At 38.6% G+C, this 12,929-nt stretch overlaps 1 protein-coding gene across 2 annotated transcripts in view; it reads right to left on the bottom strand.

Annotated features, from left to right (window-relative positions):
* Positions 1-1,851: 1,851 nt before the first annotated feature.
* Positions 1,852-12,929, bottom strand: part of PLCB1 (phospholipase C beta 1) — a 679,067-nt gene continuing 667,989 nt past the window's right edge. Inside the window, exon 32 of one of the 2 annotated variants that reach the window (XM_041732275.1) lies at positions 1,852-5,155. In XM_041732275.1, coding sequence (XP_041588209.1) covers positions 4,928-5,155 — 228 coding nt within the window. In that variant the 3' untranslated portion in view covers positions 1,852-4,927. The remainder of the gene's footprint in view (positions 5,156-12,929) is intronic. The other variant, XM_041732276.1, reaches the window with a different exon arrangement.

Genomic DNA, 12,929 nt, shown 5'->3' with positions numbered 1-12,929 from the left:
GCTCTTGGTTTCAGCTCAGGTCATGATCTCAGGGTCATAAGATCAAGTCCTGTGTGGGGTACTGCACTGGGCGAGGAGCCTGCTTATGTTTAGGATTCTCTCTCTCCATGTCTCTCTACCCCCTCACCCACTCGTGATTTATCTTAAAAAAAAAGACATAAAGTTAGAGTCAAGTAGGAACCAAATCATCTAAGACCTCAAACATTTATTAAGGAGTTTAGACCTTAGCATGATGACAGTTGGATTCAATAAAGACTTTTAATCCCATTTTCACTTTTGTATGATCAATCTAGCTATATTATAGTATAGTATAATAGTACACTAGTATAGTGCAGTCTAGTCTAGTTTAGTTGCATGATTTGGGACTAGTGGCATGGAGACCATTTAGGAAAACCTTGGCAGGTGGGACGGGGTGGTGGCATGAATTTAGGTACCAGCAGAAAGGACAGAAAATAAATGAACCTGAAGGCTGTCACGGAGTCAGAATTGACACAATCTGTGATTCACTGGAAGGAGGATGAGAGAGCTGTCAAAGATGATGCTGAAATTTTGCCTGAATTGATACTGCTTTTGTTCACTGACATAGAACACAAAGGAGATGGAGCAGGTTTGAGTGTAACTACAATTTCAGTCGGGGGGGCATACTGTATGTTGCAAATTTTATTTTCCAAGGAGGCCATGCCTGTATGTTTGTTCCGCTCTTCATGTTCTTCATTGCAATCCACTGCCACAGTGAGATGGGGGTCTATGTTTGTTACTTCCTCTTGTCTCTGGGAAGGGGCTTGTGACAGCATCAATGAATGGGGTCCTGCATAAGTGATAGTATGTACCTCTGAGTGAGGCTTGGTCATAAAAATTTGGAAACGGCTCATGCCTGGCTGTCTCTCATGAGGCTCACCTTTGGAACCCAGCCACCATGTCATGGGAAGGCCCAGGCCATGTGGGAAAGACATATGTGGGTGTTCCAGCCCAGCTGCCCTGCTCATCTCTCAACTGACATATCATCAATAACGGACATGTGAATAAATTCATCTTCAGAGGGCTCCAGCCCCCAGCCTTCTGATCTTCCAGTCAAGGTCCTGGACACTGTGGAGTAGAGACACATCATCTTTCTCTGCCTTATCTGAACTCTTGACCTACAAAACTATGAGAGATAAGATATAATTCTTACTGTTTTAAGCCATTGGGTTTTGGGCTAAGGTGTAACATAGCAGCAGGTAATGGATATACTGTATATGGCGTGCCTATGGGACATTCTCATAACTCACATGTATACTCCTTTTTTAAAAAACTCAGTGTTACAGGGCATTTGGGGGGGCTCTGTGGGTTAAGTGCCCAGCTTTTCATTTCAGCTAAGGCCATGATCTCAGGGTTGTGAGATCAAGGCCCATGTCAGCTCCCTGCTGGGGACTGGTCTGCTCTGTCTTCCTGCCCCTCCCCCCCCAAATAAATAAATAAATAAATAATCAATGTTGCAAAGTCTTTTTATGTCTCATAAGAAAAACTTACATCAAGTACTCTTGTCGGTTTATCTCCACTATTTATTTGTTGGCAAACCTTTGACTGTTTTGCTTTACTTACCTTCAGTGAAGGAAGGACGGGAGGGTGTCTAAAATGGAGGTAATGGGCAGGTATACCGTCACTCCTGGACAGGGTGGTGGAGTGATAGTGTAATGACAGCTGTGCCCTCTGGCACATACATTGCAGCAGCTAGATTTCTTGTACAGGTGCAGGTGGGCTGTGTCAGGGGCGTCCTTCTGCCCCTTAGTTTGAAGCCTACTCCCACTATCCTGCCCGTCAAAAAAAAAAAAAAAAAAAAAGGCTCTGACATCAAGAAATGACACACCTGGGTTGTGTTAAGAAATTTTTATTATTTCCTTTGGATTTGTGATGAAAGCACATAAAATTACAAGTGGAAGAAACATCATGCCACAAAATTGCATAGAATTATTACAAAAATGTGAATTATGCATTTTAAATAATTTGAGATAGAAGAACCAGAATATGTACACTTTAAGAGTTTCAAATACTTTGTCCTATCTTTTATTTTTCTTCTGAAAAGGCAAAAGTCACAATGTCCAATCCATCACAAACAATATTTATACAGTGCACAAGCGCAACATTACATTCAAAGTAACGCAAGCAATGGCCCTTTCTTTCAGAATTATTTAATGACTGCTTATCTATTACAGGAGCATTAATTAATGTATGGTGATGTTAAAACGTTCAAATGAAATGTTGAAAACCAAAAAGTCACGGCATGTCATTAGAATTTTGAAAATTGGTGTTCACGGCCAAAATCACGCTATTTGCAGTAGCGTAAGGGTATCAGAGGGGCACAGTCTAATTTACGACACAGCTCTAACTCTCTATTATAGGAGAAACCACGGTACAGAATTTCACACATTCAACACAGAACAGGGCAAATACAGAAAGGCACAAAACTGCACATCATATAGACCCTTTGTCTTTATCTTACTCTATTTCAAGTAATATTAATATTGTTAAATGATAGTATCCTTGTAGTAGTTTCAATGATGCAAGATGGACAGTGTTATGCACTACCGCACGACCGCAAAAAGTGTCATTGTACAGATATAAAAATGTGATTATGGTAAATGGCCAAATACAAATGTATTGCAAAATGACTAGAGTCACTAAGAGAATGAAGTCCAACTACCAAAACAGTTTTGTGTAAGTCAGAGTTTTTCCACTTCTGTCTTTCTCTGGACTAATATGTGATCCAATGTTCAGTAATAATTATCATTGTGTTTGGTTATGATTGCTATTATTCATTCTTCTGCAACATTAGACAGTCTGTGATTTTATTTATGATAATGTAGCTTTCAATTGTGCCCATTCTTGCTTTCTTACGATTAATGCCTTTCTTTCAAAGTGCAAAAGTAGTATGATTTACAAAAGATTTCTCTTTCAGTGGAAGATAAATTTTATTAAGTGTCTAATCAATACCCCCATGTCCTTCAGATCAAAATATAATCATCTCCAAAGAGGTTGGGATTTTTTCCCCTTGTGTCTTGCTAGATGTGTTTTTTTTAAATCACTCTTGCCTAATGTTTGAACTAAGCCTTTATTTTGATTAAAACTTAATTGTGACCTCTACTTATTGCTTAAAGTTAAATAAAATAATTTGCATAAAAATATTAAATTCTTGAAACAATTTTCAGGACACAACTAGTTTTTGCATTTTAAAATGTTTCGCTAAGCTACAATCAGACAGGTTTATTTCAAAGTAAAATAAAGCTGTGAGTGTCTTTCTTTAGCACGTTAACTTTAATGTTCTTTGTGTTACTCTCTAAATTATATTTTCCTCTATATAATTATTCTCTCTTACTTAAGCTCTTTCAATAATATTTTTGATCAGTTTTACCATGATATAATTTGTTTTTCTTGTGCCACCCAACATAGAAACTTAATAAAAAGACATAGTTAAGTGAATTAAATGTACATAGTAAATATATAATGAATTTTTTTACGTTAGAATAAAATTGAAATCTGCAGACTTAAAAATTATGAAAGATATTAATAAATTTCCATATTGCTGTCCTATACAGTTTTGCATATTCTATTAAAACAAGCTTAACATCTGATACTTAAAATCCAGTTTTTGATCCTGCAAAATATATATCAAATTCATATTCTAAGCTCTAAATCTATCTCAACTTGCATCAATAGTTCCATCAACTGTTTCTTAGAATTTCAATATCATTTAATAGCCACATAATATAGATAGATGTTTGATCATTTTCTTCTCTAGGTGTTTATCCCTGAATTTGGTGTTAAGTCTTGTGGAAGAGACTTGGGTCATTGCCAATTAAAAAAACACACATCTACACTTATATGCGTGTAGGAGCGTGTGTATGCACTTACATGGCTGTGTGTGTACATATATACATGGAGATAATATATATCATTTATATGTGGGTCTGTGTATTCTCTAGATAAATATTCAATCTTTATCTCTATAATAAAAATAAATGAACCATAAAAAATGTGAGACAGCAAAATAACCACAGGAACCTCTTTACTCTGATTGAATCTCTGCTCAACATACAACGGCTCAACTATTTTTATTCAACCAGACAGACTCTTTGTAGTTATTAATAATCTCAGACCAACGACCAATGAATACTCAGACTTTGAGTGCAAATAGTCAACTCGGAAAGCACACTGCCTGGAAGCGTGTGGCCAATTTGCTCAAGCAACCAAATATGTTAGCCATATTGCTAAGTCTTGGGATGGCTTCACTGGGCAAGGATAGAGTCAAGTGACTTTTTTTTTTTCAAGAAAGAAAACCAACTTATTTGAATCACTATGGTATCTAATAAAGCCATGTCAGCAACAAATACACTGATGCCTCTATGATAAATAAATTAGCAGACTGCAAGCCGCCAGTACTTGCAAAGCAAAGGATAAAACAATTTAATATGCATGTTAACTTGAAGATATGGTAGTTGAGGGGCAGTTAGGAAAACAAATGCTCAAAGTTGGCTGTTCGATAGTGTTAAATAGTGCTATGCATTTCTCAAACTATTTTTATTACTTTGAAATACTTTACACCAGAGCTTCAAATAAAAACAGGAGTTTGATTTTCTTCAAAAAAAAAGACACTGTCCTTCATTAAATGTCCCATGGAGTCTGGAAGTTGCCCGCTTTGAATTTACTATTGGAAAGAAAACAAAAATCCCACATACATGCACTCTCTACAAGTAGACCTGCAGTAGTGTCCACATAATGCATGGAGCCTGGGCATGAGGATGTTTGCATGGATCCTTCTAGAACTCTCCATTTTGTGTGGATTTTAGGCGAAGGGATGCTTCTCAGGAAGATGCTCCAGGGCAGTGATATTTGTAGTCAGAGAGAGTTCGATGAAGTGGCCATGCATGCTTTGAAGGCCTGGCAGGGACAATCACAGAGGAGTATCAAACTCTTTTCCTGGGTTGTCTCCCTCTAGCTCCTCACTGGAGGGAGGCTTGTGGTTCAGTTTTCCAGGGTCTGAGGCCAGGGAGGGAGGGGCAGAACTGTGATTGCTCTCTTCACTGATCTTCCCTTTCATGGCTTCCTGCACAAACTCCAAGATCTCCAGGGGCAGTCTTTTGAACTTGTCTTGGTACTCTTGCTCCAAGTCCATCTGCAGCTGGGAGACATCAAGAGAGGAGGATGATTTTAGGTCATTTAGTTTTCTATAACCACCCACGGAGAACCTCTTTGGGAGAGATGTACAAAGATGAGGGAGGAATAAATTAATGTAAATACCATCCACTGGTTATCTATAGAGAAGATGTCAAACAGAGTGTAGTTGGACACGTCACTTGTCCATAGCTGAAAGTCAAGTTCAGGTTATGTGTGGATGTAATAGGGCTAAAGACCTGCAACCGTATAAATATATCCACCCCCTCCGCCCCACATATACACACACATACACAGGCACAGAGGTGAATCTTTTTGAAAACGTTTACAGAAGTAATACACAATGATCTGAAGCTCTCAAATTGAAGGGATTAGAAGCTACTGATTGCTGGGAGTGCCAAGGTCAGCCATGCATCAGACTGGGGAGAGGGAAGAGATGGCTGGAGAGGACGGGGGAGCTCTATGTGGACTTCACAAAGCGAGGCTTCATCCAGAGACTGGGAAGCCAACACTGAATACTTCTAGAGAGGAGCTCAATGAGTTTTTAAAAAAGATTTGTTTAGGATAAGAGAAAGGGCATGGGGAGTGCAGAGGGGGAGAATCCCCAGAGGACTCTTGGAGGAGCCCATTACGGGGCTCGATCTCACAACACTGACATCTTGACCTGAGCTGAAACCAAGAGTCAGATGTTTGATTCTGCCCCACCTCATGCCTCTCAATGCATTTTTATGAACTGAACATACTCTTGTAACCAACTTTAACTTCTGTTTTGACTTCTATTATCACCTCTTTGAATCTTTTCTTTTCATTCTAACTTTATTTGCCTTGTAAATTGTTTTAGCTATCCTATAAACTGTCTTTTAATTTATCTATTTAATGGTCTGGATAATGCCCAGACTTTTAAAAGTCACGGAACCCTTTCTTCAAGTACAGACTTAAATGGAAACAGTAATCATAAAACCAATGAAAGCTGGGTGTCTTCTGTGGCTGTGGGGAGGGGCAGGCCAACAGTGGGTGCTGCCTGCTGGAAAGTTCTGCTGCGCTAAGCCCCCATCAAAACCCAGAATTTTATTTTATTTTATTTTAAAGATTTTATTTATTTATTGAGAGAGAGAGAGAGAGAGAGAGAGAGAGAGAGCCTGAACAAGGGGAAGGGGCAGAAGGAGAGGGAGAAACAGACTCCCCACTGAGCAGGGAACCTGATTCGATTCGAGCCTCCATCCGAGGACCCTGAGATCATGACCTGAAAACCGAATGCAGACGCTTAACCGATTGAGTCACCCAGGCACCTGAAATCCAGAATTTTAAATAAAATTCCCTTTTCTTATTGAATGGTAAGCAGGGAATCTAGTCTTAGAAACAGCATGCGAGACTAATGCTTTTTCTGCTCTTAGCTCCAAGGCAGCTTTTCTTGAGACATGTCCTTTAAGAGGAGGAATTCTAAGAATTTTTTTTTTTTTGTGCTTCTCAAATTTTTAAGATTTGTGCACACAAATCACCTGGGACCCTGACTTTGTTTCTGATTCAGGAGAGCTGAGTGGGGTCCAAGATCCTGCATACCTCAGTGGCTCCCAGGTGATGGCAATGAGGCTGGTTACTTTGGGCACCCTGCTTAACTTCCTGTCCTGCTTCAACTCTGAACTCCTTATTCTACTTTTTTGTCTTGATTCTGGCTATATGTTTTCCATTGGAGGCTTCTTGCAGTCTCTGCTGCTTTCCCTGCACCTGGACCATCCAGGGTTAAGACAGTGCTCGGGGCATCTGTCCCTCGGTGCTGTGACCCCCTTTCCTTACTCATATTCTGGACAGTGTCAGCAGCATGAGGAGAACACCCTCTTTCGTTCAACCCCTTTGCTCTTTCTTTTATGCTAGAGAAATTCTGCCAAGAGTTAGTTATATAATATAGTTCCATAATCTCTCATTTGCAGTTCTAAAACCCCTAAAGATCTGAAATCCAGAAATTTTTGTCAATTTGTGGCAAACACATAGACATTAATCGATATAAGGTTATTTATCATCCTTATGTATTTCACTGAATGTGAATATCTATGCATGGTACTATAGGCTTATCAATTTGTATGACTATGAAGATGGCCAAGCACCCCTCTAGAGTATTATGCTCACAGTATATGCATTACATGTCACTTTCTAAAATCAGAAAAATTATTAATTCCAACAAACAATGACCCCAACAGTCTCACGTAATGGATTATGGATCTGAGTTACCTTTTTTGTTTTTTTCTCCATGTCAAAAAGTGCCTGATAAAAATGACTCGGCCTAAGTATTGAAAGTCAACTATTCTTCCCAAATATAAAATGTAGGGTATTTACGAACATATTATGCAAGCATATGAATTCTAATAAGCCAAAGAGGAAATGCGCTATGAGAAGGGCACTCTTGGGGCTCTGTGATTGACATTGCTACAATGGAGCAAAGGCACCTTCACACACAGCTGCTCCCTCCCTGTTGGGAACAGGTGAGCCATTGAAACATCACAGACTAGAGGACAACAGCTGATTCTTTCCCAGGTACCTCAACAATTTAGAAGGGAATGGAGCTTTTACAGTAGTGAAATCTTAACCTGGTGTTTGGCAGTTCTCATTAACTACCATCCAGGTCTCATCATTAATTTGTCTCAATATTAATTCAGCAATGCATGCTGTTCAAGTTTGGTTTCTAAGGGATACAAGGAAAAGAAGAAAAGCAAGGGATTTCACATTTAAGAAACAGTAGATTATTGTTTTCCTTTAGGTCACTGTTGGAAACATTTAACTTTAGACATGTTGTATATTACCTAGTGGTTCAATTTATCTTAGGTCAGTAGTAGCCAAGACCCAATGGTGCTAGATAGAGCTGTTTCCTTTTTTTAAATTTATATATAAGAAAGAATCTGAAATGTGAGACACTGTCAAATACCTAAAGCTAACATTTTTGAATAATTTTTAATAATATAATTTTAAAACAATCTAATTTTAATAATTATGATTCTACACCCAGTTCTAGTGTTTAAGGTCTTTCCCTGGCATGCCACAAAGCAATGCCCTAGGACACCAGCTGAGTGTCCCATAATTTCACTCAGTTATAATATTATCTACCTGGAGATAGCATCAGGTCCTAACAAGTTCAGAGCTCAGTCCTATAAGGCTGTCCCCCACTTTCACTTCATTTCAGATGTCAGTTGCAAGTCCAGTTTGTCGCCTGTGATTCTAACTGAATATAGATTGGCCATTCCAATGATCCCCTCATTGGGTTTGATTAATCTGCTACAGTGGCTGGCAGAACTCAAATATTTTACTTACTAGATTACAGGCTTCTTATAAAAGAGTGTAGCTCAAGAACAGCTAGGTGGAATAGATACACAGGGCAAGGTATAGGGAAAAGGGTGTGGAACTACCATGTTCTTTGAGCACCACTCTCTCTGGATCTCCTTCCACATGTTCACCAACTCAGAAGGTCCTCAAACCACATCCCTTTGGGTTTCCATGGAGGCTTCATTACGTTGGCATGGTTGATTGCATCATTAGCCATTGGCTATTGATTCAGCCTCCTGGCCACCTTATCTCCCTGGAGGTTAGTGTTGGGACTGTAAAGTCCAACCCGCCATGGCAAATTAGTCCAACCCTCCTGGCAGTCAGTTCCCATCTTTAGGTTACCTAGGGCTTTTTGAAAAGTCATCTTATTAACATAACAGAAGACACCTTTGGTTGCTCATCATTTAGGAAATTTCAAGGGTTTTTTTTTTTTTTTTTTTTTTTTTAGGAAATCTGTGCCAGGAACTGGGATGAAGACTGAATATGTATTTCTTACTATAAATAACAATATCAGGGGTGTGGGGCAAGATGGCAGAGGAGTAGGGTCCCCAAGTCACCTGTCCCCACAAACTTACCGAGATGACTTTCAAATCATCCTGAAAATGTACAAATTCAACCTGAGATTTAAAGAGAGAACAGCTGGAATGCTACAGAGAGAAGAGTTTGCACTTCTAACAAGTACAACTCATTTTTTAGCCACTCTGCACTGAGCAAAATGACTAGAAAGAAGAACTTACCACAAAAGAAAGAATCAGAAACAGTACTCTCTGCCACAGAGTTACAGAATTTGGATTACAATTTGATGTCAGAAAGCCAATTCAGAAGCACAATTATATAGCTAATGGTGGCTCTGAAAAAAAGCATAAAGGATTCAAGAGGCTTCATGACTGCAGAATTTAGGTCTAATCAGGCCAAAATTAAAAATCATTTAAATGAGATGCAATCCAAACTGGAGGTCCTAATGACAAGGGTTAATGAGGTAGAAGAAAGAGTGAGTGACATAGAAGACAATTTGATGACAAGGAAGGAAGCTGAGGGAAAAAGAGAAAAACAATTAAAAAAAACCATGAGGAAAGGTCAAGGGAAATAAATGACAGCCTCAGAAAGAAAAACCTACATTTAATTGGGGTTCCAGAGGGTGCCAAAAGGGACAGAGGACCAGAAAGCATATTTGAATAAATCATAGCTGAGAACTTCCCTAATTTGGGGAGAGAAACAGGCATTCAGATCCAAGAAATAGGAGAGGTTCCCCCACCCACACTAAAATCAATAAAAACTGTTCATCACCTCGACATCTAATAGTGAAACTTGCAAATTCCAAAGATAAAGAGAAAATCCTTAAAGCAGCAAGTGACAAGAGATCCCTAACTTATATGGGGAGAAATATTAGATTAACAGCAGACCTCTCCACAGAGACCTGGCAGGCCAGAAAGGACTGGCAGGATATATTCAGGGTCCTAAATGAGAAGAACATGCAGCCAAGAATACTCTATCCAGCAAGGCTGTCATTCAGAATAGAAGGAGAGATAAAGAGCTTCCAAGATAGGCAGAAACTGAAAGAATAAGTGACCACCAAAGCAGATCTGCAAGAAATATTAAGGGGGACTCTGTAAAAGAAAGAAGATACCCAAAGAAATAATCCACAAAACAGGGACTGAATAGGTATTATAATGACATTAAATTCATATCTTTCGGTAGTAACTTTGAACGTGAATGGGCTTAATGACCATGAAAAGGTGCAGGGTTTTAGACTGGGTAAAAAAGCAAGACCCATCTATTTGCTGTCTACAAGAGACTCATTTTAGACCTAAGGATACCTACAGCCTGAAAATGAAAGGTTGGAGGACCATTTACCATTCAAATGGTCCTCAAAAGAAAGCAGGGGTGGCAATCCTCATATCAGATAAATTCACGTTTATCCCAAAGATTGTAGTAAGAGATGAAGAGGGACACTATATCATACTTAAAGGATCTATCCAACAAGTGGACCTACCAGTCAAGAATATTTATGCTCCTAATGTGGGAGCTGCCAAGTATATCAATTAATAACCAAAGTTAAGACATACTTAGATAATAATACACTAATACTGGGAGACTTCAACATGGTGCTTTCTGCAAATGACAAATCTTCTAGCACAACATCTCCAAAGAAACAAGAGCTTTAAATGATACACTGGACCAGATGGATTTCACAGATATTTACAGAACTTTACAACCAAACACAACTGAATACACATTCTTCTCAAGTGCACATGGAACTTTCTCCAGAAGAGACCACATACTGGGTCACAAATCAGGTCTTAACCAATACCAAAAGATTAGAATTGTCCCCTGTATATTTTCAGACCATAATGCTTTGAAACTTGACCTCAATCACAAGAAGAAATTTGGAAGAAATTCAAACATGTGGAGGTTAAAGAGCATCCTGCTAAAAGATGAAAGGGTCAACTGGGAAATTAGAGAAGAATTTAAAAGATTCATGGAAACTAATGAGAATGAAGATACAACCATTCAAAATCTTTGGGATACAGCAAAAGCAGTCCTGAGAGGGAAATACATTACAATACAAGCATCCCTCAAAAAATTGGAAAAAAACTCAAATACACAAGCTAACCTTGCACCTAAAGGAACTGGAGAAAGAACAGCAAATAAAACATACACCAAACAGAAGAAGAGAGTTAGTAAAGATTTGAGCATAACTCAATGAAATAGAGACCAGAAAAACTGTAGAATAGAGCAACAAAACCAGGAGTTGGTTCTTGGAAAGAATTCATAAGATAGATAAACCTTAGCCAGCCTTATTAAAAACAAAAGAGAAAAAATTGAAAAAAACAAAAGAGAAAAGACTCAAATTAATAAAATCATGAATGAAAAAGGAGAGGTCACAACTAATACCAAGGAAATACAAACTATTTTAAAAACATATCATGAGCAGCCATATGCCAATAAATTAGGCAATCTAGAAGAAATGGATGCATTTCTGGAAAACCACAAATTACCAAAACTGGAACAGGAAGAAATAGAAAACCTGAACAGGCCAATAACCAGGGAGGAAATTGAAGCAGTCATCAAAGAAGTCCAGGGCCAGATGGCTTCCCAGGGGAATTCTATCAAACGTTTAAAGAAGAATTAATACCTATTCTACTAAAGCTGTTCCAAAAGATAGAAAGAGATGGAATACTTCCAAACTCATCCTATGAGGCCAGCATCACTGTAATTCCAAAACCAAAGACCTTACCAAAAAGGAGAATTATAGACCAATATCCTTGATGAACAGAGATGCAAAAATTCTCAGCAAGATACTAGCCAATAGGATCCAACAGTACATTAAGCAGATGATTCACCATGACCAAGTGGGATTTATCCCTGAGATGCAAGGCTGGTTCAACACTCATAAAGCAATCAACATGATAGATCATATCAACAAGAGAAAAAAACAGGAACCGTATGATCTTCTCAATAGATGCAGAGAATGTATTTGACAAAATACAGCATCCATTCCTGATCAAAACTCTTCAGAGTGTAGGGATAGAGGAACATTCCTCAGCATCTTAAAAGCCATCTACAAAAAGCCCACAGCAAACATCACTCTCAATGGGGAAACACTGGGAGCCTTTCCCCTAAGATCAGGAATACGACAGGGATGTCCACTCTCACCACTGCTATTCAGCATAGTACTAGAAGTCCTAGCCTCAGCAATCAGGCAACAAAAAGAAATAAAAGGCATTCAAATTGGCAAAGAAGAAGTCGAACTCTCCCTCTTTGCAGATGACATGATACTGAACATAGAAAACCCAAAAGACTCCACCCCAAGATTGCTAGAACTCATACAGCAATTCATCAATGTGGCACGATACAAAATCAATGCCGAAAAATCAGTGTTATTTCTATACACTAACAATGAGACTGAAGAAAGATAAATAAAGGAGTCAATCTTATTTACAATTGCACCCAAAAGCATAATATACTTAGGAATAAACCTAACCAAAGAGGCAAAGGATCTATACCCTAAAAACTACAGAAAACTTCTGAAAGAATTTGAGGAAGACATCAAGAGATCGAAAAATATTCCATGCTCATGATTAGAAGAATTAATATTGTGAAAATGTCAATGCTACCCAGGGCAATTTACACATTTAATGCAATCCCTACCAAAATACCATGGACTTTCTTCAGAGAGTTTGAACAAACCATCCTAAGATTTGTGTGGAATCAGAAAAGACCCCAAATAGCCAGAAGAATATTGAAAAAGAAAACCATAGCTGGGGGCATCACAATGCTAGATTGCAGGTTGTACTACAAAGCCGTGATCATCAAAACTTGTGGTACTAGCATAAAAACAGACACATAGATCAATGGAATAGAATAGAGAATCCAGGAATGGGCCCTCAACTCTATGGTCAACTAATATTCAAGAAAGCAGGAAAAACTATCCACTGGAAAAAGGACAGTCTCTTCAAGAAATGGTG

The sequence above is a fragment of the Vulpes lagopus genome, chromosome 18 (genome assembly GCF_018345385.1).
Source record: "Vulpes lagopus strain Blue_001 chromosome 18, ASM1834538v1, whole genome shotgun sequence".
NCBI classification, from domain to species: domain Eukaryota; kingdom Metazoa; phylum Chordata; class Mammalia; order Carnivora; family Canidae; genus Vulpes; species Vulpes lagopus.
This window is presented reverse-complemented; position numbering and strand designations above follow the sequence as displayed.